This window comes from Coenobita brevimanus, chromosome 24 (genome assembly GCF_032717465.1).
Source record: "Coenobita brevimanus isolate Jiangsu-jjx chromosome 24, ASM3271746v2, whole genome shotgun sequence".
Classification (NCBI taxonomy): domain Eukaryota; kingdom Metazoa; phylum Arthropoda; class Malacostraca; order Decapoda; family Coenobitidae; genus Coenobita; species Coenobita brevimanus.
Genome location: NC_136977.1, coordinates 901,502 through 929,028, shown reverse-complemented (window position 1 = coordinate 929,028; position 27,527 = coordinate 901,502). Strand labels below are relative to the sequence as shown.

At 41.6% G+C, this 27,527-nt stretch overlaps 1 protein-coding gene across 3 annotated transcripts; it reads right to left on the bottom strand.

Annotated features, from left to right (window-relative positions):
- LOC145393401 (organic cation transporter protein-like) lies at positions 1-26,024 on the bottom strand. 3 transcript variants are annotated; one of them, XM_080267495.1, is made up of 11 exons: positions 25,810-26,024; positions 18,930-19,065; positions 17,767-17,944; positions 15,444-15,547; positions 12,836-12,990; positions 12,218-12,386; positions 11,427-11,574; positions 10,201-10,364; positions 3,529-3,701; positions 1,112-1,296; positions 1-438 (listed from the first exon to the last, which is right to left on the bottom strand). In XM_080267495.1, the coding sequence occupies exons 1-11, from the start codon at positions 25,991-25,993 to the stop codon at positions 10-12; spliced, it is 2,025 nt and encodes a 674-aa protein (XP_080123621.1). In that variant the 5' UTR covers positions 25,994-26,024; the 3' UTR covers positions 1-9. The 3 variants fall into 3 exon arrangements, with proteins under 3 accessions (XP_080123621.1, XP_080123622.1, XP_080123623.1); XM_080267496.1 differs by having other exon boundaries at positions 17,767-17,933; positions 25,814-26,024; XM_080267497.1 differs by having other exon boundaries at positions 25,814-25,855.
- Positions 26,025-27,527: the final 1,503 nt, after the last annotated feature.

The following is a 27,527-nucleotide window of genomic DNA, read 5'->3' as shown; positions in this document are numbered from 1 at the left end:
ATCCTAGAACTATATGTCTCCTCCATCCTGGTTGTCATTATCCACTCCTGCCTCTCTGTCCACCTCAGTATCCTTGACATCTCTCTCCTTGCCCTTGACATCTTCCTTACCCTTCACATCTCCCTGGCTGCCCTTGACATCATCCTCACTGCTCTTCAAGTCTCCATTAATGCCTTTAATATCACCCTTATCTTTGACATCTATATGACCCTTGACATCTCCCTGACTGGATTGTGGCGTCTCCTGCAGCTGCTGATCACCAGAGTCCGAAGTAAATGCGGGGTTCACCTGGCCACCTCCTTGGTTTGCCTTGTCCTTAAATGTCTCGTCCTCAGGCATGTTCTGCCCCTGGGTCTCGGGCAGCAGGAGGGACAGGCCTGCAGCCACCAACGACGCAGCCCCAAACACCAATGATGGAGCCCACGTGATCAGCTCACCCTGCAACAAGAGATGTAACGTCAGTACCTATCACGATATAAGTGCATTTGCCCAATTTACTGAAAGTGCATAACTAATTAGACTTACTGTATTATAACTTCAACATGCTACTAACTACCTCTTAAATACGCCATGAAAGCCATTCAGTTGAAGTGCTGGAAAGGGACAACTTTATGTGGAAACCAATATAACTGGGCAGCTCTATTCAAATATTCTTCAACCTCCCCCTCCCCCCCAATCCTCCCGAAGGGTATTCTTGGAGCACAGAAGGGCAGCTTCAACCTACAGTCCATGGGGTATATGTCCAGGTAAGCCTTGTGCCACAACAACAAGAACAACATTCCTGCCACCACCTTAAGAGGGACCCCTGACCGCCAGGTATGCGACTCATCTTTGAAGAGATCTTTTAGTCTGAATGTTGGTATGATCCATCCCTCAGTTTAATTACCAATATGTTACCTAGCAGTGAAATTCATCACAGCCATACTATAATCAGGGTGTTTAAAATCTGAAATGTTAGAAGTCTCTTGTTTTTGTCAACAGTGAACACAATATTCCCTGCCTGTGCCATCCACTAAGATGCTGATGTATGGTGGTACTTTAGAGCAAAGTTGGGCCACAGCAACATCAACAACAGCCCTCCTATAACCATCCTAATACGGTATCAACCCACCAGGATGTCATTGATGTACGGTGATGCTGTACTGCCGATCCTGGCTATCACGCTGGACCAGCCTACTGCAAGGGATCGGTAGCTGGTTGGGAAGAGCTCGGTGGTGAACATCCAGATTAAATGGAAGCCGGCAGTGATGGCCATCTTACCCACCAGTGACAATACCATCGGCAACCACACCGGCACTGTGGACGAGGTGGGTGTTACAGTGATTCTCAATACACAAATCCAGGGGCGCTCACCATCCGCTCACCTGAAGTAGTGTTACTCTCAGGTGACTGCCCATTCCTCTCTTCCTTCCCTCCTTTCCTTCCTTCCTCTTCTGTCTTGCTTTCCTTCATTCTGTCTACGGGTGACTCTACACTGAGTGACAAGCCAAATGGTTTCCTGTACACCGGGAAACCATTTACTATGTTGGGTGGTAGCCATGTACATAAATTATGGCACCTGGTGGTTTAGTGGGTAATTACAGTAAGGTGCTCCAGCCAGATTGAGCCTGTGCAGGTTTATATGCAAGGAGTGGTTGGGGTTAATTATGTATGAAATGCCACTCAGGGATGAGTGAGGCTGGTCACTATTATCTTAAACATCAGGACCAACTTGCCTAACCCCTGACTCCTATGCTTCCCATGGGGCAACAGCAGGTTAGATGATGATGAATACCTACAGCACACACTTTATTTGAAAAATGTGGCACATTCCTTATTTGACGGAGGAGGTGTCAGTGGGGAGAAAAGGCTGCAAGATGGCAGAGAACAGGGTGACATGGAGATGATTTGTTTATGGCAGTGCCTTGGTGGATTAAGGCAGGTGACGACAGATAAATAACATTACGGTTTTTAAGGTTCTCACAGGGAACAGCTTGGATTTTTTTTTTTTTTTTTTTTTTTTTTTTTTTTTTTTTTTTAAATTGAAAGAAAGAAGGAACCAAAGGCCAGGAGCCCGCAATACCATTCCTTCCATGAAAAAAACAAAAATAATACAAAAGAGAGCCAACTTTTCATTGCCACTCTAACCCAGCATGAAATAACCCCCATTAACCTGTAAACCATGGTTGACATTCTACCTGTTTTCCCCTGGATAGTGTCAGACTATTTTACTAAGCACTGGGAAGCTACCCTGAGAGTTAAGGTTTTGAAGGTATCTTTTTTTAACCTTTAAACCTTGGCTGGGAACTTGTTTTCTTTTGTTAATTTTATATAGTACTGCAGAACTTTCCAAGGTGAATGGTTAACACAGTGACACCGGTCCTAAGGGAGATGGCTTTAGCAGATTACAGTAAGTACAGAGAGTATCGGTGCCCAAGCAGTGATGGATTATTACAATTCAGAAGTCATCTATTGACATGCGGGAGGACTGCTGGACCTCAGAAGCAAGCTAGATGCCTAGTCTGTATTTATCTATCTATCTATCTATCTATAGCCCGAAGCCCTAATCCCGCAAAGGGTGGCCGCAGACAAAACGGCTCCAAGTCGCTCTGTCACCCACCATTTGACTACCCTCCTCCCAACTCACCCCCCCCCCCCCCCTCCGTCATATACCTCTCAACTCCATCCCTCCACCTCATCCTCGGTCTACCCCTCCCTCTCCCTCCCTCCACCTCACCTACATACATCCTCTTAGTCAGTCTTTCATTCTCCATTCTCTTCACATGTCCAAACCACCTCAGTGTATTTCTCCTAATCTTCTCAACCACATCCACATCCACCCCACAACGTTCCTTCACTTCATCATTCGTCAACCTGTCCCTCCACATCACTCCACATGCTCCTCTCAAGTAACTCATTTCCACTGCTCTCACTCTTGACTTGTTCCCTTCTTGCAAGGTCCATGCCCCGCTTCCATAGGTCAGGGTAGGGATCACAATACTATCATGCAGTGACTTCTTAACTTCCATACTCACCTCCCTATTTCTTATCACTGCTTTCAGTGTACCAACAACCTTCCTTCCCTGCTGTACCCTTTCACGCACTTCCTCCCCCAAAGTTCCATCCTTACTCATCACACTACCCAAGTACTTGAATGCACTCACATTCTCCATATCCTCACCATCCAACCTCACTGCACACTCTGTGACCTTATTCCTCTCAAACACCATAACTTTACTTTTGTTTACATTAACTTTCATATTCCTCCTCCTACACACTGTCCCAAATTCATTCGCCAAACCTTGCAACTCCCATTCATCTTCACTCAACAATACTGTATTTAAAGTTGAGTAAATAATAAAATCTCTCCATCTGTGTATTGCCTGAAACCTTAGGCCCATAAGGGGTGTCCACAGATGAACTGCCTCCATGTCCTCTGCTATCTTGCTGCCCTTATTCTAACTCACATTCCTCACTCACGTACTGTATCTCCCCACCCTATAAAAGAACCAAATAAATAAATATAACATCTTACACTCCTCAACTCACCTCCCGGCACAGTCAAAATAAGGATCATAACAATGAGGATGGACACGGCACAAATGAAGTACGTTGCTACCAGTGACTTCACACGGCCAAGGAAGACGATGGCCGGCCATAGCAGCACATACGAAGGGATCTCCAACAGCCCACCCAGGAACATGTACAGGTACACGTTGGTGCTGGGGGAAGGTAGGAAGGGGGAATGGCCTTAAAATTGATTCAGATTGTTTATTTAACACACACACACACACACACACACACACACACACACACACACACACACAGGGAATCATCGGAGGTAGACGTCCGTCACCGGCGCTCCATACCAGACCAACATGGCATTACCTAAATTAGTATCTTTGAATGAGTCAAGCTCTGTACCAGGTTAGACTAAATGATTTTTCATTATTAAAAGGAAAAGAAATAATAAGTTTAAATAAGACTGGTTCAAACAGAACAAAGAACCACGATGTGTTGAGTCAGCTGGGTTTGTTTATACTACAGCAACACGGGGAAAGTGTACATACTCTGTAAGTACATACTCTGTTCATTTAGTATTACAAATGGATACATACTTCAGTAAAACAAATTTGGAAAAGTAAAGGGATAAAAGTAAAAAGCAAAATGATGATTTCTACCAAGAACTGGTTGAAGTGGAGACTCACAAGAGACTGGTTGAACGTGTACACAAACTAAAAATGGCTTTCAAAAATGAAATTGATGAAATAAAGAAGCAAATGCACTTGCAAAAGGAAGAGATAGAAAAACTAGGAAGGGAGGCCAATAAGAAAGACACAGCCATCAGTGAACTAACAGTGGAATTGAGTACGCTTAGGAAGAAAGTGAGTGAAATGGCAAGTACAGTAGTCAATCACGAGAGTGTTATGGAAGAGTTAAAAAATGACACAGAGACAGTTAGACAAGCAAGCAGTCTTATGGACCAGAGCAGTGATATTGAGGAGAAGATAACACAGGTGAATGAAGCTGTGCAAAGCTACAAAAATGATGTAGAGACCACATATGCTGAAATGGTGAAAGTAAAGAAAGACTTAGAAACAAGGGTGGAGGAAAAAAGCATTAAAAAGGAAGTGAAACGAATAATCCAAAACAATCCAAAGTTAGTCAGAGATTCAGTAGAAATAAATAAATCAATAGTAATCACTGGTATAGAAGAGGAAGAAGTTAAAAACAAGATCACTAGAGACAAAAAGGAGATGGCAAATGTAATGAGCTTACTGAAAGAAGTATCAGAGGAAATCTGTAGTAAAGACATAGAGGAACACAAAAGGTTAGGGAAATACGAGAAAAGCAAGACAAGACCTCTAAAGGTGACTTTCCAGAGTGTAAACACTGTGGAAGAGATACTAAAAAATGCAAAGAATCTTATGGAAAAAGAGGTGTTCAAAAATGTATGGATAAAAAGATGCCTAACACAAGAGGAACTGGAATTACTGAAAGAGAAAAGGGAGGAAGCAAAAACAAAAAATGAGGGAAGATCAGAAGAGGAGAAGAAGAAATTTTTTTACAAAGTAATAGGATTGCAGGTACGAAAGTGGTACACAAACAGGATGGAAGAAAAAGGAGGAAGGTAGTAGAACCATGTCATGACAAGTATATAAACAAGATGATAAAGTTGATGTACTCAAATGTGGATGGAATGGTATCTAAATTACTAGAGATGAATGATTATGTCAGAGAAAATGAACCACAAATAATATGCCTAACTGAGACAAAATTAACACTAAGGATATCCAATGACATACTAAACTTAGAGGAATACAATATATGGAGAAGAGACAGAAATTTTAAAAAAGGAGGAGGAATTATAATATTAACTAAGAAAAATCTAAAAGTCAAGGAAATAAACCTAGATATACCATCACAAGTAGAACTGATTGCAGTAGAGATCGACACATCTGAAGGTAAAGTAATTGTAGCCCATTTGTACATGCCACCCAGATCAAACACATGGGAAAGAGACGAATATGAGGACCTGGCAGAGAGTACAATTCAGAGTATAAGATCATTGCTACATAAAATGGAAGAGAAATCGGAAAGAATCATACTAACTGGAGACTTCAATACAAATATAAATTGGAATACTCTAGATATAAATAGCCAAGAAAGCTGTTGGGACCAAAAGCTCCTGGATCTTGTACAAGAGTTTTTCTTAACGCAACATGTGAGGGAAACCACCAGAAAAAGAGGACTTGATGTACCTTCAGTGCTAGATGTAATATTTACTAGGCAAGAAAATGACATTGACAGTTTAATATATCACCCTCCACTCGGCAAAAGCGATCATGCAGTACTAAATTATAACTTCAGGATAGCATATGACATAGTAAACAGTAATGACAGTTACAAAAAGAGCCTAAACTATAAAAAGGGAAATTATCAAGACCTAAAGAAGTATTTCTTAGAAGTTGATTGGGAAAATGAGCTTAGAGGACAAGATTTAAATGCTGTATATAGAAAATTTTGTGAATTTTATAAAATAGGAGTCCAGAAGTACATCCCACAGCACAAAGAAGCAGATAAGAAAATACAGAAATGGTTCAATACAGAATGTAAAAAATCAAAAGAAAGAAGAGATTTGTTGTGGAATAGATACAGAAGACACAATAGTGAAAGGGCTTATAATAATTACAAACAGGCAAGAAACGACTATACAAGAATAAGGAGGGAAGCCCAAAAACAGTTTGAGGAGGATGTAATAAATAAAAGTAGTGATCAACCAAAGCTGTTTTACAGCTATATCAGAGGCAAAACCAAAGTAAAAGATATAATACAATCCATTATGGACGAGGGAATCACTTATCCACAAGAGAAAGATATTTGTGAAGCACTAAATAAGAATTTCCAATTAGTTTTTACAGAAGAAAAAAATTTTGAGAGGGACTATGTGGAACACGCATGTCCACACATACTACCAGATATACAAATAGCAGAAAAAGTAATACAGCAGGAGTTAAGTAGATTAGACAGAGGAAAAGCAAGTGGTCCTGATGAAATTTCATGTTGGGTATTACGAGAATGTGCAATGGAGTTAAGTAAACCATTATTTTTAATTTTCAAGAAATCCTTGAGTCAAGGGAAACTACCTGATATTTGGAAAAAAGCAAATATAGTCCCCTTATTCAAGAAAGGAAATAGACAAAATCCTCTCAACTACTGACCAAGTCCCCTTATTCAAGAAAGGAAATAGACAAAATCCTCTCAACTACCGACCAGTATCACTGACCAGTGTTGTAAGCAAGGTATTAGAAAAACTTATAAGAAAAGTTTGGGTAAATCATCTAGAAGAACACAGTATGATAACAGAAAGACAGTTTGGTTTCAGAAAAGGAAAATCATGTGTTACTAATCTGTTGAGCTACTATGACAGAGTAACAAACACAATACAGGAAAGGGAAGGATGGGTGGACAGTATCTATTTAGATTTCAAGAAAGCTTTTGACACAGTACCACACCAAAGACTTTTATGGAAACTGTACCATCAAGGAGGAATTTGAGGCAAACTGTTTTGTTGGATGCAAGACTTTCTCATATAAAGAGAAATGAGGACAGTACTAAGAGGAAACTACTCATCATGGAAAGAAGTGATTAGTGGAGTACCACAGGGTTCGGTGCTGGCACCAATCATGTTTTTAGTGTACATAAATGATATAAACAGTAACACTGGAAATGAGAGCTATCTGAATATGTTTGCAGATGATGCAAAAATACAAAGGAGAATTACTAGCACAGACTCTTGTAGGGAGCTACAAGAAGAATTAAATAAACTTCATGAATGGAGTAGTACATGGCAAATGGAATTCAATGTGGACAAGTGTCATGTAATCAAGTTTGGTAAAAGTGGAAAAAGACCTGATTGGGATTATAAGTTAGGAAATAAAACTCTATACACATCAGAAAGAGAGAAAGACCTAGGTGTGATTATCAATAACAGACTATCTCCGGCTGACCACATCAGCGAGAAGGTACGGAACATGTATACACTGCTTGCAAATATGAGAATAGTATTCACATACATAAATGAAGACATGCTAAGAAGGATAATAACATCATTCATTAGACCAACCCTGGAATATGCATCAGTAGTCTGGAGTCCTCATCTCAAAAAGCATATAGACAAGATTGAAAAAGTTCGAAGGGCCGCTACAAGATGGATACCAAGCTTAAGGGACCTAAGCTACGAAGAAAGACTAAATAAACTGAATCTACCAACACTACAGGAGAGAAGGAAAAGAGGTGACATGATAATGCTATATAAGTGCATATCAGGAAAGGAGAAAATAGACATAAATGGTTACTTAACATATGGAGAAGCATCAGCAAGAGGACACTGCAAAAAACTGCATAAGAAGAGAGGTGACAAAGACGCAAGGAAATTCAGTTTCCCAAACAGAGCAATTGATCAATGGAATGTACTACCAAATGAAATAATGTGTGCCAAAACAATTCACAAATTTAAGGATATGTACGATAAATATGGTTTAAGACACGGGACAGTACGAGCTTGACTCATTCCTGTAAAGATACAATTAGATAAGGTAAGAACACACACACACACACACACACACACACACACACACACACACCAAAGCTAGGCACCGCAAGTGAAAATTCACTTCCACGAACGCAAATCCTCAAACTGAAACCATTACCTTCTGCAAGCGCAAATCCGCAAACCATTTGAAATTTGCGGTTCCGCAAATGCATATGTAAACGCAAACCATTTTTATCCCTTTCAGTACCATGGCATCAGTTTCATTTTATTCTGGATACCTTTCGAGGATTTTATTAAGTTTGCGATAATATTTTTCATAATCAAAGAGTTAAAAATCCTCTATAGTAGTTACTCATCCACTACAAATACATCTTCATTTACTCTGTTCTGACTAACAATAGGTGGCTTTATGAAGTTTGGAAATTGTTTTTACAGTATTACTGAATGAGATCTATTTTAGTTCCTTCAGCCTGTTGGTGACTCTACACAAAGTGACATACCAAATGGTTTCCTGTACACCCTCTGTCTGTATTTCCTGCTTCCTATGATCTCCAGTCCTGTACACCAGGAAACCATTTCCAATGCTGGGTGGTAACCATATAACCAAATAATGGTGCCTAGTGGTTTAGTGGGTAATTATGGCAATCCAGTCAGATTAAGCCTGTGTAGGTTTATATCCAAGGGGTGGTTGGGGTGTACTGCTCATATACTGCCACTCAGGGATGAGTGAGGGTGGTCCCTCTCATCTTAAATGTCAGGACCAACATGCCTAGCCCTGGGCTCTTATGCTCCTCATAGAGCAACATAGGATTGGATGAAGGATGTTTATAGTAAAACTAAAATATACGGTATTTCCGTCAGGGACGCTCCACTGGCGATCTTCTCACCTACCTTTCAGACTCCTGGTCATCCTCCTTTCGGGTCTTTGCCGAAAGCTTTGCCATTGCACTTGACATCTCAAAGGCTTTTGATTGAGTCTGGCATAAATCTTTAATTTCCAAACTGCCCTCTTGCGGTTTCTATCCTATCTGTGCCTTCATCTCTAGCTTCCTTTCTGGTCGTTCTATAGCTGCTGTTGTAGATGGCCATCGTTCTTCTACTAGATCTATCAACAGTTGTGTTCCTCAGGGCTCTGTCCTATCACCAACTTTCTTCCTTTATTCATCAATGACCTTCTAAGCTGTACATCTAACCCAATCCACTCATACGCTCATGACTCGCCCTTCACCTTTCCATTCGGTTCCCGCAACGTCCATCTCAGCAGTTACTTCAACAAACAAGGGATGAGGCTATGGCACACCTAATGTCTGACTTGGCTCGTATCTCTGACTGGGGTAAAAATAATCTTGTTGTTTTTAATGCATCAAAGACTCAGTTCTTACACCTATCAGCCTGACAAAATCTTCCACAGGTGTACCCACTAATGTTTAATAATATTCAGCTTAATCCTGCATCATCCTTGAACTTGCTTGGGGTTTCATTTACACAGGACTTGTCTTGGAAAGATCATATTACATATCTTGTAAAATCTGCTTCTAAGAGATTAAGTGTGCTAAGTCAACTCCGTTCCTTGTTTACCCCTGCACTATTGTTGACTCTGTACACGGGTTTTATCCACCCCTGTGTGGAGTACAACTCTCATGTGTGGGGAGGTTCCCTACGTACAGCTCTTCTCAATAGGGTGGAGTCAAAGGCTTTTCGTCTCATTAACTCTCCTCCTCTTACTGACTCCCTTCAACCTCTGTCTCTTTGCCACACTGTTGCCTCTTTATGTCATTTCTGTCACTACAATGGTCACTGCTCCTCTGAACTGTCTGCATGAATTCCTCCACCTCTACAACAGGTGCGTAGCATCTGTCTAGCAGCAAACTCTCATCCCTTTTCTGTCCACCTCTCTAATGCAAGAGTTAACTGTTACTCCCGGTCCTTCATTTATGCAATAGGTCAGCTCTGGAACTGTCTCCCTCTGTCTGTATTTCCTGCTTCCTATGATCTCCAGTCTTTCAAACGCAGTGTGTCCAGGCATCTTGAAATTATCTGATCTTGAATTTGGCTCTCTCGTATTTTGTTTTTCTCCTGGAGGGAACAGTTATTGCTGGCTCGTGGCCTTTGGTTCCTTCTTCCTTGCATAAAACACACACACACACACACACACACACACACACCTAAGATTTGTGGCATTGAGAGCCACCCCATAGTAGACGAGAGCAGAGGTGAACCAGCAAAAGAAGACAGTCAGCGTCCTCTTCCTCATCTCGGGAATCCTCACAATTGCCAAAATGAACTTCACCAGCACCTCTGTCGCCCTCTGCTTCTTCGTTTCCTCATCCTGCTTGGGGATGTGAGAGAAATAATGAGATGGGAGTAAGAGAGATAGAGGGTTAGGAAGGAGGGAAGAAGAGAGAGAGTGTGAGAGGGGAGGAGGAAGGGAAGGAGACAGATGGTGAGGGAACTAGTAGTAGCAGTAATAGTAGTAGTTACAGCTCCAGACTTACTTGAATGTGAACCCAGTGGACTGCAGGCCAGTGTTGCCCTCCTACAGTTGACCTCCCTTCTTTTGAGGGACAGGACAGAAGTTGAGGGATGTTCAAATAACCAGGCAGTGGAGCAGCCTTGTTATAACGATGCCACCAGAGGGAGTGAGGGAAATACTATTGAAGGTGGGAGACAGTAAAGAAAGAGATGTGATGAGGAAAGAAGAAAGAGAATAGGGTGACTGATGAACTGGAAAAATAAATACAAGCTGGTTCCATATCACCCCAATATCAGATGTTGACAGTATTAAAATCCTTCCCAGATTTTGGTAGGAAACTGGATATGATGATGATGAGTCAACCATGTGGAGTGAATGGAGAGTGAGACAGTGACTGTGAGAGTGAGTCTGTTAATAGGAGAAGAGTAAGACCTATAATGAGGTTGGGAGATATAAAGCAGTAGTATATAAGGAAAGTGGTGTGCTGCATGAAAGGAAATTATGTTTGAGATGTTAAAGAGTAGGGAGAAAGGCCTAGGGGTTCTTTTAAGGCCACCCCTCACAGAATGTAGTGTCAGGCAATAGATAAATAAGATGGATGATGGTGATGACTGATTTTCAGATAACAGTGATGATGATGATGATGTGGGTGATGATCTGATGACAGTGATGAGAGTGGGGTTGATGGCATTTATGGCCGATAAGCATGATAGGATGACAGTGAGAAGGATGATGATCAGAAAGCCATTGACAGTAATCCAACAATACAGTAGTTACAGTAGGATAGTGATGGTGATTTTATGATGATATGATATGCAGCTATAAGCATGGCGGACTGTGAGAATAATGATGATGATAACGGTGATAAGGCAATATGGTAATAGTTATGATGATAATGATATTAGTACTGAACTGCACCTTAATACTGATCCTCTTCATGGCTGCCAGCACAAGTGCATCAGATGGCATGGTCTTCCCATTGACGGCAGCCCCTTTCCTGAGCACCTCCAGGGCCTCGGAATGTCGGCCCTGCAGGATCAGCCATCGTGGTGACTCTGGCAGCAACCTGGTGGCAGCCAGGGGAAGTATGTGTTTGTTTAAGGTTTGTATTCTAAGGTTCAGATTCTAAAGTTTGTGTTCTCATCAGCTTAGGAGGTTGTCTATACCCTTTTCACGTTAACTTGGCCCAGTTTGCAACATATTTCATTTAGCTCTGTAGCAGAATTAACCAATACTATGACTCTGCATCCTTTTCGAAGAAGTTCATTACTAGCATCATATTCTGGTGTAAATCTGCTGCTACAAATCATCATTCAAGATGGAGAGATGGCAATTTTAGGCCACGTTAGAACAACAGCACCTCAACAGTTTGTTTTGCATATACAGTAGATGCATATTACTGTATATCAGTATCACCTCATAAAGCAACCCTTTCCATCTGTGAAGAAGGGTACGATGGTTAGCTACTATTAACTGTACAGTACAAGACTGATAGCCTAGCTTAGGGATATTATTGCTGTATTTAAACCTGGTTGGGCAGCAGGTGAATGACAGCATACCAGTTGTAAATGAGAAAGGAGAGTGTGTATGGATAATGAGACTGAACCAGCAGTAGGTGATGGCAGTGATGATGATGATATTAACAGATATGCCAGATCATACCAGTAGTACCAGTATACAAGGAAGTGTGAGTAAAGGAAAGATCATACCAATAGTATCCAATGAGGAAGAGCGTGGGTATGGATTGAACAGCCTGGAGCCATCGCCAGGTCCTCACCAGGTAGGCCACGCCCGGCACCATCATATACCCCAGCGCCCATGGCAACGCAAGCATTGTACCCACCAGAGATCTCTCCTTGGCAGCAACCGTTTCCATCTCTGCAACACACAGCACTACAAACTTCTCATTTTTCAGTAGGTAGCCTACCAAGTTATAAAAAGTGGACCCAAATTACCCTACGGAGACATCTCACTAGCATCAACAGTCTCCATCTGGGCAACACACACAACCATCAAAACCATTAAATTATTCTACAAGCTGTTTAACACCGTCACCCTTAAAAATGCACTTACATTTTCAAAGCTGAGAGAGAGAGGAGGATTAACTGCTAAAGACAGAACTAGTTTCACTGAAATTTGTCCTTAATTCATTATAAAGTTGCTGAAGTGACAACACTTAATTTCACTGAGCTCATGATTCATTGTAAATTTGCTGTGAAGTTAGGCGTGAGTATTGGTTGCATGCTTACAACTTACACAGGTAGGTAAGAGATAAAAGAAACTGAAGGATAAATTCAACACGAATTTTATTACAGTTCTGCACTCACGAGTGATGAAGCAACCAAGGTATATTCCCGATCCAGAGGCGTTGATGGCGATCTTGAAGAGGATGAAGAGAATAACGTTTGGCATAAGTGCAGCTGCATATGCTGCCACAAAGATGGCCAGTGATGACCACAGCACCACCACACGACGACCGAACCTGTCAACACAGTTCCACGTCACAACAGTAGTGGCCCGAGACCCAGCTTTTGTAATTCTGTCACTTTACTTTGGCCCAGATTTTCAGGCTTTTTCATATTTCACAGTGTATTGGCAGAAAAAAGACAGTGCTGTGACTATGTAGTTTCCACTGCACTTTTTTGTGACTAATATCAAAATCTAGCACATGTATTATGGTAATCTGTTATTACAACTTTGCACTCAGGGTGATGAGGTAGCAATTTTAAGCCAAGAGGGAGTAAAAGCAGTATAACAGCAGACACCACCACCACCACCACTATACACACCATCACATACACCACCACCACACCATGATCATGTATGTCATTGACAACACAGGACCAGTAGGATGAGGTGGACATCTGCTACTATCTAAGGACAGCAGCAAATACCACCACCACTGTGCCACCCAACAGCCACAACATCACCACATCATAACCATACCTGTCAGTGGTACCACAACACTGCATCAAGGTTCAGGGTGGAGTTCCTGAACATTTTTGCACGTGGTTCTCTGTCGTAGCTTGTTTTTGGAGGAAGAACTAGAGACACTGGAAGATTCTGCATAGCACCAAGTTACAACTGGTAATGAATTAACTATAACTCAGTAAGCCAGACTCAAGCCACCATCACCCTTCCCTGCTGCATTACCAACACAATATACAACTCAAACAATCCATTATGTCCTCACCACGGTGCAACCCTTACACCACAATGCACTTACCCTCCCACACTATCTCAAGGCAGGTAATCCTTCGACAAGACCTGGGAATGCCCCATTGAAGTGACCAGTTTCCTATCGTTCACTAGGCTTAGGTCTACATGAGTGTGGGTTGCAACTACTACAGTAAGTGCTCATTTTAATTCATTCTTTTGACATTTTTGATGCTAAGTCTGCCGGAAATTAAGGAATAATCAAGTTTCAATGATAACCCATTCAATCTTGTGATCTAATTTGTTGGGTTACAGTATTCTTGCTCAAGGGGATTGTTTTCATTTTTGGGTATATAGTACTTTTTATTATGTAGTGGTTAATAAAGGCTAAACCTAACCCATTCAGTAGGAAAGTTGGCCCTAAGTTGAATAAATTATAGGAAGGGACTAAGAATTATATAAAAAAATGGGTCACCAGACTGAAGAGGTTAAAAGCTGATTTACTAGGACCCCCAGTTGACAGTATGAGACATAAGGTACTACAGTATATAAATTTTACCTTGGCCCAGTTTTTTTGTCCTCTTGCAGCTTATTTCGTGTGGGTGAGTGACAGAGCAAGACAATGCTGTGGTTCTACATCCTTTCCAGAGCACTTCTTTGTGACTAGCATCATATTGTAGTGTTAATATATTGCTGCAACTCAGCATTCAAATGGAGATGGCAGTTTTAGGCCAGATTAAAATAAAACGAGTAAAGTTGTGATAATTTTAACATAATATTTCTGACATTGTGAGGACTGATTGCTGAACCCCTAGGCTGCGGGGGCCTATACATTTCTTATGTTTGTGGCTGGGGAAAACGGGTTTTAAAAATCGTGTTTTCATCATGTGTTTTGATTGACATATACTAAACCAGACATGATAAAATTTTAGTCAGACAAAGTTTTACACTCCCACTTATGATTCGTGACCCACTCATCAAGCATAAGCATGCAGTAGGCGCAAAAAATGACCAAAAAGTTCACAATATTTCACGCGGCTCCGGAATGTAAACCCCTGGAAAGTTCCGTCTTATACACCTGCCTGCTAATTTGGACCATTATGCTTGGGGACAACCATTAGTGAAGCAGTAGCCAGACACACAAACGTCTGATGCCACTTTGTGGGAGGGGAGAAGTTAAGGGAGGAGGAAGGCTGGGGAAGCTGATAGTTCCTACCCCTCCCTCTTCCATCCCCATCCTTCTCACACAGTTATCAGATAGACGATGTTGGCTACTGCTTCGCTACCATGTGTCTCACATTAACTATGTTGAAGTGGTGAGCTAGTGTATAACGCGGAACTTTCCTTGGGTATACAATGCAGTCTACTGATCGGCATTTCCGGAATGCTGTTCTCAGCCGAGGGGTTATGGAAAATGGTAAGAGCCAATCCCATTTTACCCCATTCCTTAGTCAGCAGTAAACACCAGCCTCACATCCACTCAAGGACCACAACACAGTGACCTTAGCTATCAGCAGCACACCACCAGTTTATATCCTAACTGTCATTGTCATTGCTGTCATCATCACCATGTTCATAATGATCATCATTAGTACCATTATCACCATCACTCACTCACATAAACACTCACTTCTTGCACAGTTAGTCACTCACTCCAGACATTTAGGAGGAGCACCCCTAATATCTGGGAGGAAAACCCTGAAACCCTATCAGAGAAGTTCTCCCTGACCTACCACATAATTTGGTTTGGCATTTCCTTTTTAGAATCCTGCCACTCACGTGTCCAGAAAGTATCCAAGGGTGAGGTAACCAAGGAGCTTTCCAATTTGAGCAGCGGCCTGTGTGGTGGAGTACAGCGCCCGCCTCTCACACACCAGATCCCACTGAGCCGGCAAAGATGCATGGGTACCACACACAGAGCAAGACGGACGTACAGGGAAGGTGGGACACAGGTTAGAATGAACACATACTTTAAGGAGGACATGTAAGTTTGGAAGAATACAAATGTAGGATAAAAGACACACACATTGCATTAGACCATACAATTTAGGATGGACATACAATTTAGAAGGGACAAATTAGAAAGGACACATAAGTTATCAGGGACATAAATTAGGACAGGACACAGAACATGAAGAGCAGTGTTAGTAGGACTTAGGAAAAACACAAATTAGGGTAGTACAGTGAGACATACAAGGGGCATCTGGCAATAGATAGATACATAGATAGGGAGACATACAAGACAGGAAGAACACAGATTAGCATACAACACACATAGTAGGAAGGACTTAGGACACAAATTACAAGGGACAGTCATAATGTTACAAATATATGGATGTTAAGAAAGAGTGTTATAAAATATATGAAGTTATAGTAAGGACAGTGTTATGAAGGAGACACAAGTTATGAAGGATAATGTTGCAAAGAGTTTACAGGATAAGAGGGAAACAATGAGCAGAAAGAACCCGGATTATAAAGGCTATGCAAGTTAGGACAGATACATGGGCTGGAAGGAAATTAGTATAGAATGACACTGAGGACTGAATACCTGAGTTGCAAAAGTATACATGTAGGTTAGGAAGGACACATGTTGATCAGAAAAGACACATGTTGAGTAGGAAGGACACATGTTGGTTAGGAAGGACACATGCAGGTTAAGAAGGACTCATGCTGGTTAGGAAGGAAACATTCTGGTTAGAAAGGACAAATGCTGGTAAGGAAGGACAATGCTGGCTAGGAGGCTGGGGTCCAACTTGGGTTAGCGTTATTCACCATATTTCTAATTAATTGTTCGTTGATGGTTTTTAGGGATTCTTTCCGTTTTCCAAAGGTACTGCTTGCGAGTTATTTCAGAGCAATGAGCTTATGAGATGCCTTGGCATTGAGGTTATGTGTATGCTGAGAAAAGGTCAAGTTTATGTTTAAAATAAGTCCTGGAATTTTGGGGTGGTTTTCCAGAGGGAGTCGTTGGTTAAAGAGGGGAACTTGTGGATGTGTCTGAAATTCATGTCTGTCTGTAGCGAGGAGGGTAATTGATGAATTGGTTGGTGAGGCAGCCATTCTGTTTGGTCTTAGCTAGTGTTCTAGTGAGTATAGGCACAGTAGGACCTGGGCTACTGCTTGTTGAGTTTTGAAGAATTGTGAAGCTTTAAGGACATACTGCACAAGTTAGGAAGGCAAAAATTAATTTAAAAAACTACACGTACAGATGGTTGGGTTTGAGAGCTGGTGACAGGATTTCTGGGTCGTAGTTGATAGGTGAATGAGTGTGTGTGGCCCATTTCACTGGATATGTTGTTGATAGTCCTCCCATTTTCATAGGGTACTTTCTCTTTCCTTGTCTCTGGATTCTACCTTATCCCATCTTTTGATGGAAATAAATGATGATGTATCTAGATTCTGCCTCACTACAGTACCATCCAAGCTGCTGCGCAGATGGAGAGCTCCATCTGCTTCATCACTTGGTACATTAGGTGGGATTTCTTTCAAAAAGGAAGTGCAACGGACTGTGTGATCCTATCATTGCTGTTTGTGATAGAAAAAACTGTGACTACACTATGTGATTCTGTGGTTTTAATATAAGGTTATTAAAGCAAGCAGGTCCTCCAGCCATGCATCCTTCGAGCCAAAGCTACCTGGAAAAACTGAGAACGATGATCATGCAGTGCAGAAAAAAATATATGGAAATTTCACAAGAAAATGAATGGAAAACTGTATTCCATAGTTACTTAAACTGTATAGGAAAAGTAGAATGAACTGCACAAGGATGTTATATTGTTGATGTATTCTTGATGATCTGAACGAGGGGAGAACACGGAAGTCATGTTTTTCATTATTCACGTATGAATATTTGTAATTAAAGATTTAAAGCTAGATGCATAGCCAAGCAATTATTAAAAATGTTATTATTGGTAGTGTATTACAGCCTACTGCATTCCTAGGCAGTTTGTTACATATGTTTGCAGCCCTACTGAAGAGGAAATGCTGTGCTTCATTTGGCAGGAAATTCTTTCCAGTAATTACAGGTATTTGGTTTACTTTTCTAATTACAGTATTCTTATGTATTGTACTGTACTGTATTTTTTTGGACTTGTAACTTTACCTCGATAGTGACAGTGGACTCATATTCAGACAGGTCAAAATCTCTACCATTTTGGCATGGTATAGTGGAGGGTGGAGGAGAAGGAAATGTACTCATGGCCATCTCATACCCCATCTTCGCTGCGTCAGTGTAATTGTGGTTGTACATCTTGCACCCATCATACTTCCCTGTGGCATTGCTATGGGAGGCGATAATTTTGTGATTAGTTTGTCTGTTCATTAGCCCATCTCTTACTATCTGCCTGCCTGTTTCTGTCTGGCTGCCCATCCCTATTTGTTTATCCACATACTATCCGACTTCCCGTGTCCGTCTGTCCACCCATCGCTGTCTGTCTGTCTATGTACAGTTTTTCTATCCCTCTGTTTGCCAGTATCTGCCTTTCTGTGTGTCTGTCTGTATCAAATACATCTTGCTTCCCTTACTTTCCAGTGGCACTGCTGAGAGAATTAGTAACTGTGGAGTCAGGGCAAGGATAGGCAGCTACATGCTACTGCTTCATCCAATTATTTGTCTCTATGTAGGCTACGTATGTGGACCCATTTGTTTATCCATATATACCTAACTCGTCTGTCTACCTTTGTTAATGTATTACTGGTATCTGTCTGCCTATTTATCTGTCTGTCTATATACTGTATATATCTATATTGACATCCATTTATATCAACCTATCTAAATCTTTATGTATATCTGTACATTTATATGATCCTTTCACTGGCAGGCATTGCTGAGGGGAGTTGGTCATGATGTAAATGCAAAGGTGGGCAGCTGTATGTCGCTTCAGTATATGGTCAGTGTTGCATTTCATTCTCACTACACTACTGCATACTAGACATATTCAGCTAAGGAAATGTCATCTGTAATGAAGGAGCTAGAAGCAATATCCATTAACCTTTTCAGTAGAATATCTTATATTTCTTTATTGCTTCTATCAGACCACTTATATGTACAGTCAGACACAAATATCTTCCAATTTCTGTCTGAAGAAAATTTGCACCTGATGAAACAACAAAAATCCTACCTCATCTCATGCATGTCTTGGATGTTTCAACTTTTCTGCTGTGCATTTTTCAAACCATGGGAAGATACTTGTTTCTCTGACTGTACTGTAGTATCGGACTGAAGTGGTTAAGACCACAAAAAACAAAGAGCATAATGTGACTGACTCGTAAGGTATGGCATAGTTGTGTATCTGCTTGGTGGTCCAGTTGGCATCAACCAGGGATGGGATATTACACCAGTAGTCTGGGGTGGCACCAAGGAACTGGTATGAGAGTGTCTGGAATGGTGCCACCAAGCTGCCTGGGGGAAGAAAGTCGTTGTCAGGAAGATAGACTCTTGGTTACCATCACAAGAAACATCATATATTTTTTATTAATGCTTGTGGAGTGAATGATGAATGAGAGATTGACTAGGAGCGTATGTGAGATGAAGGGATAGAATGAGACGGGGAGATTAAGAATTAGACAGAGGAGGGGGGAGGGAACTGTATATGAGTGAGAGTGGTGTGGGATGGAGGGATGGTTGTTTGATGGTGGAGGAGAGGGCAGTGTGATACCATTAGTTCAGTCTGGCACCAAGGAACTGATACAAGAGAATCTGAAACAGTGGCACAAAGCTGCATGGTAATGAAGGTTATTGTTAGGGAGACAGGCAGTTTCCTGCAGCTGTATCATCATCATCAATCATACTGAACTCTTTCTCACCTAAAGATGGGATGAGGTACAATATTCTTGGTAGAGAGTGGCTCCATGCACTGGTAGTGATATAACAGGTGGAGCTCCCTAGTTATACAGTCACCTGTCAACTCCCTACCTGTCCCCTTAAAGAGTGATGATGGACAACAAGAGAACAACTTCTCTACCAGGTTCATGTTCAGGCAAACCTGGGTTTGTTTTAATTTGGGGAAACTGGGCTGCTCCCACATAACTGTACTACATAATGAACTGTGGCTGCATAAAATTCAGTAAGCCTTAGTTATAAGTAAGAATTTCTTAGGTTAATAGTCAAATCAGCCCTCCAGTCGACTATACTTGGCCATTAACTGAGTTGAAAGAAGTTAGGGATCTCTGTCAGGTTAGAGTAATTGCTTCATACCATGGTTTTACTCAACACAGGAGGACAGTGTTGCAAAAGAGGGGAGAGGAGGGGGGTGGGGAGAGAAGGGGAGAAAGGTTGAAGGAATGAGGAAGTTTGAGGTATGAACAAAAAAATAAAAATGTGATGGGGGAAATGGAGATCAGAGGAACATAAAAGGTGGGAAGGGGATAAAGAGAGAGACACTGAGCTGCAGGGTTTAGAGAGTTCATTAACCCCACTACTACAGGGCCTTGCTACCTTGAACAGAATTGTCTGGTGGAGGCAAGAGTAAAGGTAACTGTCAGTCCCATTTTGTTCCCTTTGGAGTGTACCGGCCCGAGGCTAGATTTCCGTAATTCAGAACATTTAAGGGTAGGAGACTAACCTATGCATTAGGCTGCATTTACAAAAAAAAAAAAAAAAAGGCAAATCCTATAACAAACCTTTGTGGCAAGAGCGAAGTAACGTCATTGTTATGAAGGATACACACACACACACACACACACACACACACACACACACACACACACACAAATATGTAAAAACATATTACCAAGGCCACAGGCAGATAAAAAAGCACCATGTTATTAGCAGGTGTTTCTGAGAACACCTGTGAGTGCCATGGTGGAGGGTGCAGTGCGTGTGTGTGTGTAATTCACTTGGTCGGTCAGGATCACTTGATGGTCGTGATCGTCAGCTTTTACCTTCCCAGAAGGGAGCTGAGAGCTCATATAGTCCGATCTAAGGGCAAGGCTTTGACCTTCACCTCCCCCCCCGTCCCCTTGCTCCAGGGGGACAGTAACCACCCACTTCGTCAGTGAAACTTCGCAACCTGAGCGAGGCTCGAACTCCCGTCTACCAGATGGCAAGCGAGAACGTTACCCCTGAGCCAATGTGTGTGTGTTTTGAGGAATTATTAGCAATGTCACAGCTGTGTAGAAGTTAAACTCATCTTCCATTTTCATTATCATCATGCCAACCATAGTTCCCACCTGAAAGATATGGTAGAGTACGATCCAGAAACAGAAACTAAAAGTAGGAGAAACCATCATTATTATCATCAGTTCCTGCTTTAAACCACTGAGAAAACAATTATTTGAACTGTCATACTTTACATGGGGAAGGCTAAAGCACCAGACGAAAGAAACAGTACTCCTGAAGTGGGTGGAAAGCTGGTGATTCATGACCTTTCTTTTTGTCCATTCGTAGCCAGACGCCTTAATCCTGCCATTGATAAATCTCCTCCATGTTGCCTTCCTGCAACTCACACCACCATCTCTCATATACTTCTTTCCATCCCTTCATCTCATCCTCAGTCTCCCCTTCACCTTCTTCCCCGTCCACCTCGCTATTATATATACTCTTTAGTCAGTCTCTCTCCATCCTCTCCACATGGCCATTTGCTGACCTGTGTCACTGAGTAGGCCAGCATAAGCACAAAAACATTTTCCTCTAGTTAGCCTGCACAAAAGTATATGAAGCTTATGTTACACTAACAGCGTACAATCAAAATTAAGGTAAAATGACTAGGTGAGGGAGAGGCAGGAGTAGGAGGGACATTTTGGATTTTGGATTTTTTTCTTTTCTCTTTGTGTTCAGGTACAAGTAGGCTACTATACTGTATTTCAGTTCTCCTTCGTTACACACTACCAGTTCCATGGAATGTATGGTATTTAAACATCCACACTAGTAACTTGTGACAATGGATGAATTAGGAAAAACCCTGATGAAATTTCACCGTATATTAGGACTGCTTGTAGTTCTGGGATGTGTGTGGCTGTGAGGCGTAACGTCACATCCTACGAAAGTATAGGGTCAGCCAGGGTTGCACAAAGGAAGATGGGAAAATTGGTAGGAGGATGTGGACAGGGAGAAGGGATTTTTTTTTGTACCTGGTTCTCCTCACCTCTCTCTCTCTCTCTCTCTCTCTCTCTCTCTCTCACACACACACATATAGGCTACAGCCAAATGTTATGTTTTTCAGGTGTTTATTCATATGCTGCAGTTCAATCTGGCATCTATAATTTGCCAAACGAGAAGACGTTACATTATATAAGGTACTAACACTTGCTACCTTCACCAACGATTGATTGATTGACTAAAACATTACTGGCGGCGCAACTGCCAAGGTCATGCCGTCTCCGCTAACGAAGTTGAAGGAGGTTATGTATTCACCTATGTCCGTTTGTTTGTTTGTCCACACGATATCTCCAAAAGTTCTCAATGAATTTCAATGAAATTTTGTGGAAGGATGGTTCATGGGCCAGGAAATAATTGATTAAATTTAGGGGTGGATCTGGATCCTGGAATCGCACTGGCGGTGGTATGCGCTTTCCGAGTGCTTTCTAGTTATTTTTTTAATATTAATGACAGTTGTAGTAGTAGTAGTAGTGGCAGCAGCAGTAGTAGTGCTGGTGCAAGCACAGTATAGTATTTTGTTTTCTAATTAGGAAACGCGCGCGCGTAAGTGTGTGTGTGTGTGTGTGTTCGTAGGTGCTTTGGTCTTCATGAATGTTGGGAGATGTTGCGGTTGGGTGGATGGGGGGGAGGGGTCAGGAAGCAATGAGATGCATTCCTCTCTCTCTCTCTCTCTCTCACACACACACACACACACACACACACACATCATCATCATCCTTTCATGAGCAGAAAATTCGATGCAGCACATGTTCCCTCCACCACAGACACGATGATGCACAAACACTAAGCTAAAATACAAAAACAGTGCTACACAAGCGCTACGCTACACATACACAAATGAACGGATCTTGAATTTGGCTCTCTGTTGTTTTTGTTTTCTTCTTGGAAGGAACGGTTTGCTGGCCTTTAGTTCCTTCTTTATTGCGTAAACACACACACACACATTAACTACAAAGAAAACACACACACACACACAAGAAGAAACATCACAACCGCTACAAAAAGTGTTAAACACATGAAAACTAAACACAAAACAACGCTACAAACAAAGTACACGAAGAATATGGTGTAAACATCACAACCTCGACACAAACACAAGTAAGTCTTTGTAAACATTTCGGTACACAAACACCACTAAAGACACCACGACTTCGCTACAGAAATATAGTCACAGAAACTATTATCTTCCCAGTTTTATCCGAAGAAAATTTGCAGCTAACTAAATACAACGAAAACCCTATCTTTTGGTGTTTGTTTCTAATGGCCTTGACTTATTTCTCTCTAAAAATGCACGGCGCAATACTGACACACGGCCACTGCAGGTGTTCATGATTTTCAAGAAAATACTTTACCTTTTCTCCGGTAAAATGGTTAGCTTCACTGTCGATTCATTGTTTACCAAAATTCCCGTTAACAGTGTTTTGGAATTTCTGGCTAACAAACTGCCAGAATGTGATCTTGATCTGGGTATGCCGGCTGACTGTTTCATAGAACTTGTAAAGTTATGTGACTTCGAATGCTTTTTCATTCAACAACTTCTACATGCAACGTTGTGATATGGGTATGGGTTCTCTGCTGTCACCCATTTTATATGGAGTAGATGGAGGGATGGAGTGGAGAGGTATATGAGAGAGGGGGGTGTGAGTTGGGAGCAGGGCAGTGAAATATATAGATAGAACAACTGCCACGAGTTTCTCCCCCTCAACTCATTCGGTTTCATTATATTGATGACGTATTTTCATTGCTCCGTCCATTAAATCTGAAGTTGAGTAGGAGAACGGGGGTTTTCTTCTTGATGTACTGATGGTGATGAAAAATCATTCACTTAGCCTTAAGGCATATAGGAAACCAACCAATTGTAACGTGTTCACTCTTTTTCGAATCATCAGTCTGCCACAAAATTGTTATCTCATCAGTGCTCCTTAGAGCCCTTAGAATTTGCTGTCCAGCACACAATGTCAGAAAATAATCTCATTTGGGAAATCTTTCAAAACTTACGGTATCCCAAATGGTTCATAACAAAAGCATACCTTAAAGCTAGGCAATCTTAATACGTACCTAAAAACCCGCCACAGAAAAGAAACGCTTCCTCACTTTGCCTTACTGTACGTTGCAGACTTGAATATGGTTAATAGGTCACAGTAGCGACATAAATATAGCATTTTGGTATACCTCCACCATCAGCTCAATGTTAGTAAAGAACAAATGTACAACATTTTCAGAAGCAGGGATATATAAAATTCCTTGCAAAGACTGAACTAGTTTACATAGGAGAAACAGGTCGAAGTTTGGAAACACGGATCAAGGAACACAAGTATGGCATTAAAACATGCAATTTGAATAATGCAATATTTAATCATGTTTGTGAAGCCAACCACAGAATTGACTGGCAAGGTAGCCATCTACTGTATGAAAGTCATGCTTTCCAGACACGAACGTTTTATTGAAGCCATTTGTATCCAAAAATACGAAAATTTCAACCTTAGCGAAAGCATGCACAAGCTAGATCCTATAATGAGGTCCCTGGTGGAAATGTCCCTTCCCGCACCGACACAGGTGAGGTCAGAAAGGAATTACACCTGACCTGTCTGGTGTTCCCTCTTTCCCCCTTACAATCCACCCCACCCTCCCACACACACACACGCATAAAAAGGAGCCCTTGTATTGTCAACACGTCATTCCTTCCCTCTATCTTGACCACTGAAGATGGTGGCAGTGTCCACCGAAACTGTTTGGTAAATATATTCTCCGACTACGAGTGTGGGTTTTATTTACCGTATTATCACCACCACAACCATCTTCCCTAACTATTTCGGACCCACCACCACCACTATCACCATCATCATCCCGTAAATATTTCTGATGTGGACCAACGAACCTAGACTACCGTAATCCAGACCATCTAAGCCGTTGGAGGCCACGCTACGTCTCTCGAAATATCTACATGGGAGAAGAGGGAGCAGCGCACAGAACAACATCCCTCTTACTGCTTGGTTGACCTCTTCCTGTGACCTTGACCTCTGACCTATGTGTTCTCAAAATAGAGTAACTTCATCCTTGTCTGACCCCCAACATTTCCACAATTTTTGATACACATGAGGCAGATTGTGTTAAAGATACGCTGCTCTCTCTCTCTCTCTCTCTCTCTCTCTCTCTCTCTCTCTCTCTCTCTCTCTCTCTCTCTCTCTCTCTCTCTCTCACACACACACACACACACACACACACACACACACACACACACATTCTAACCGTGGGAGCAGCCATGCGAGGACTACAATACGCGCATGATCGCAACAGTACACAGGAAAGTACACACGCGCACACAATGACTGATCATAATTGTGTACGTATATGTTGCCACACACACGCATGGGTTTTGTGTGTGTGTGTGTGTGTATGTATGTATGTATGTATGTGCGTGTGCGTGAGGGGGGAGGAAGCCAAGTCAAATGTTTGGATATACACGTAGATGATTGACGAGTTACGTAAACACACACACGCACACACACATGCACACACACACTTAACCCAGATCTCAACGCAGAACCAACCCTTCCCCACATATCCCACACTGCTTCACCATGCACATAGTAAGTCATTAGCAAGAGCAGTTGATTCTATTAAAAAAAAAAAAAAAAGAGTTTAGTCATTAATTTACAATGAGGAAAGGTTATAAGTCGAGAGCATAGAAAGACGTACCCTATCTCCATGGAAAATGAAGTAGCAGACGAAATAAACAAATATCAAAGCTGACGTCTTTAAACACAACTAAGGAGGAAAAGCAGCATGTCCCAGAGAGATTTTTAGTCAATTTGCTGTGAGGCAACTTTATTATTATTATTATTATTTTTTTTTTTTAGACAAAAGCACTACCCTTCTCCACAAAGAGGAAGAAGGAGACGACGCGAGCAAAGATGGCGACATAAACAAAGTGTGGAGGAAGAGAGATACCAGCCCCAAGTCCCTCCCTGCCATTTCCCGTAAAGCGAGAGGAGGAGGAGAAGCAGACAAAAACTAGCAGAAACGGAGATCAAGATGGCACCATACCAACACATGTAAGTAGGAAGAGCAGTAGATTCCACTTTCCTCTCGTCCCCACCACCAGCGTCAGCAGGTCTTCGAAAGTCATAACGTCTTCGATGTCCGTCACTTTTTGATTTTTGCCCGCCTCTTTGTCCATACTCTTCTCTTTCACGCCATCATTCATTTTTTCCTCGCTCTCTGTTCTCATTTGCTTCTCCAGTTCGTCCGATTTCGCCTTGTCGTTCATCTCGTCGTATGCTACTTATCTTTAACTTTCCCGTTCTGCCTGTGTGTTGGAAACCTGAAAAGGCAAGGGTAATATATAGGGATTGCTATTTCATTACTTAGATATAATTAGGCAGGTGTTATGGAGAGGGTGAAACGAATAGTGTTAAACCAGTAATTAGTGGAAATGATAGACTGTAGGGAAGTGGTGGTGATGAATGAGGAGGAGGAGGGTAAGGAATGGGGAGGATTTTGTTAATGAGGAGGGTGACGATGATGCTGAAGATTAGGATCGCAATAGTGGACATGAGGATTTGAGTTATGATGGTGATGCCTCTGAATTACGGATTAAGAGGATGGTGGTGATGATAGTGATGATAAACAAAGAAAGTCACGTCTCCTGTTGTAACTTAGCAGGATAAAGAAAAAATATACCTGGTAGTTATAAAGATGGTGATGATACCTGTGGTGGTGATGGTGATGATATTGTAGATGATGGTGATGATGGCAGTGATAATGTTGATTTTAGTTGTGATGGTGACGATGATGATGATGCTTAGGAAGTTGGTGATGGTAATGATGGTGATGCTGTGGATGTTGATGATGATGATAATGATAATGACGACGACGATGATGGTAATATCTAGAATCCAGAGATATTGCACAGTGGCTTCAATAGAAACACACACACACACACACACACACACACACACACACACACACGAAAAACGAGAAGAGGCATCTGTTTACTGTCCAACCAAACTGCCAATCACCCACTTCCTGATGTGTGTGTGTGTGTGTGTGTGTGTGTGTGTGTGTGTGTGTGTGAAGGTCATGTTTCCTTTTTCTCTCTCTCTCTCTCTCTCTCTCTCTCTCTCTCTCTCTCTCTCTCATGGACACAGGCCACAAAAACTTGCATTTAAGGGGTCGCATTGTAAGTGGCTTTGAGGATTCCGTAAAACCATTTGCTTAGCGATTTAATCTGTACATTACCCCTCAGTATTCCTTGTGTATGTTTTTTTTTTTTTAATGCAAGGAAGAAAGAACCAAAGGCCAGGAGCTCGCAAATTTTTCCCTCCATGAAAAAACAAAAACAGTTGACCTTTAAAACGATATAAAAATCTTAAAGGAGAATATTAAGGTGAAAATTTAATATGGAGATTAACTCGCTGAGAAAGGCGTTACGAAGACCATGCCACACAAGGACAATGAGGGAGAACTCAAAGGTCAAAAAATCGACTGCATTCTTCCCTCCCCCCTTCTCTCCTCCCCACCACTTTCACCGCCATTGCCCGTGCGTTACTTATCAGGGGTTTGCATTTTTGGCCAGTTCTGTTAGATAAAGCATTTTTTAATTTATTTTGTGAATTATTGTACTCTGGTATTAATTCGAAAAATCTATTTTAAAAAAGTAATTAAAATCACCCATATGTAAAAAAAGGCTCGTTGTATCTAAAATTGAATCTTTTTTTAAATTGCACTTTCATCAGTAAATGAAAAAGCAGTGGCATTTTTTT

What these genes read in the sequence shown, in the direction of transcription:
- LOC145393401 (XM_080267495.1), bottom strand. Translation starts at nt 25,993, where the DNA reads ATGAGAACAGAGAGCGAGGAAAAAATGAATGATGGCGTGAAAGAGAAG. An exon ending in CTTGGATACTTTCTGGACAC is followed by an intron (nt 12,991 to 15,443) that starts GTGAGTGGCAGG and finishes CTGTGTTGACAG; the next exon opens with GTTCGGTCGTCGTGTGGTGG. An exon ending in CCTTGGTTGCTTCATCACTC is followed by an intron (nt 12,387 to 12,835) that starts GTGAGTGCAGAA and finishes TGTGTGTTGCAG; the next exon opens with AGATGGAAACGGTTGCTGCC.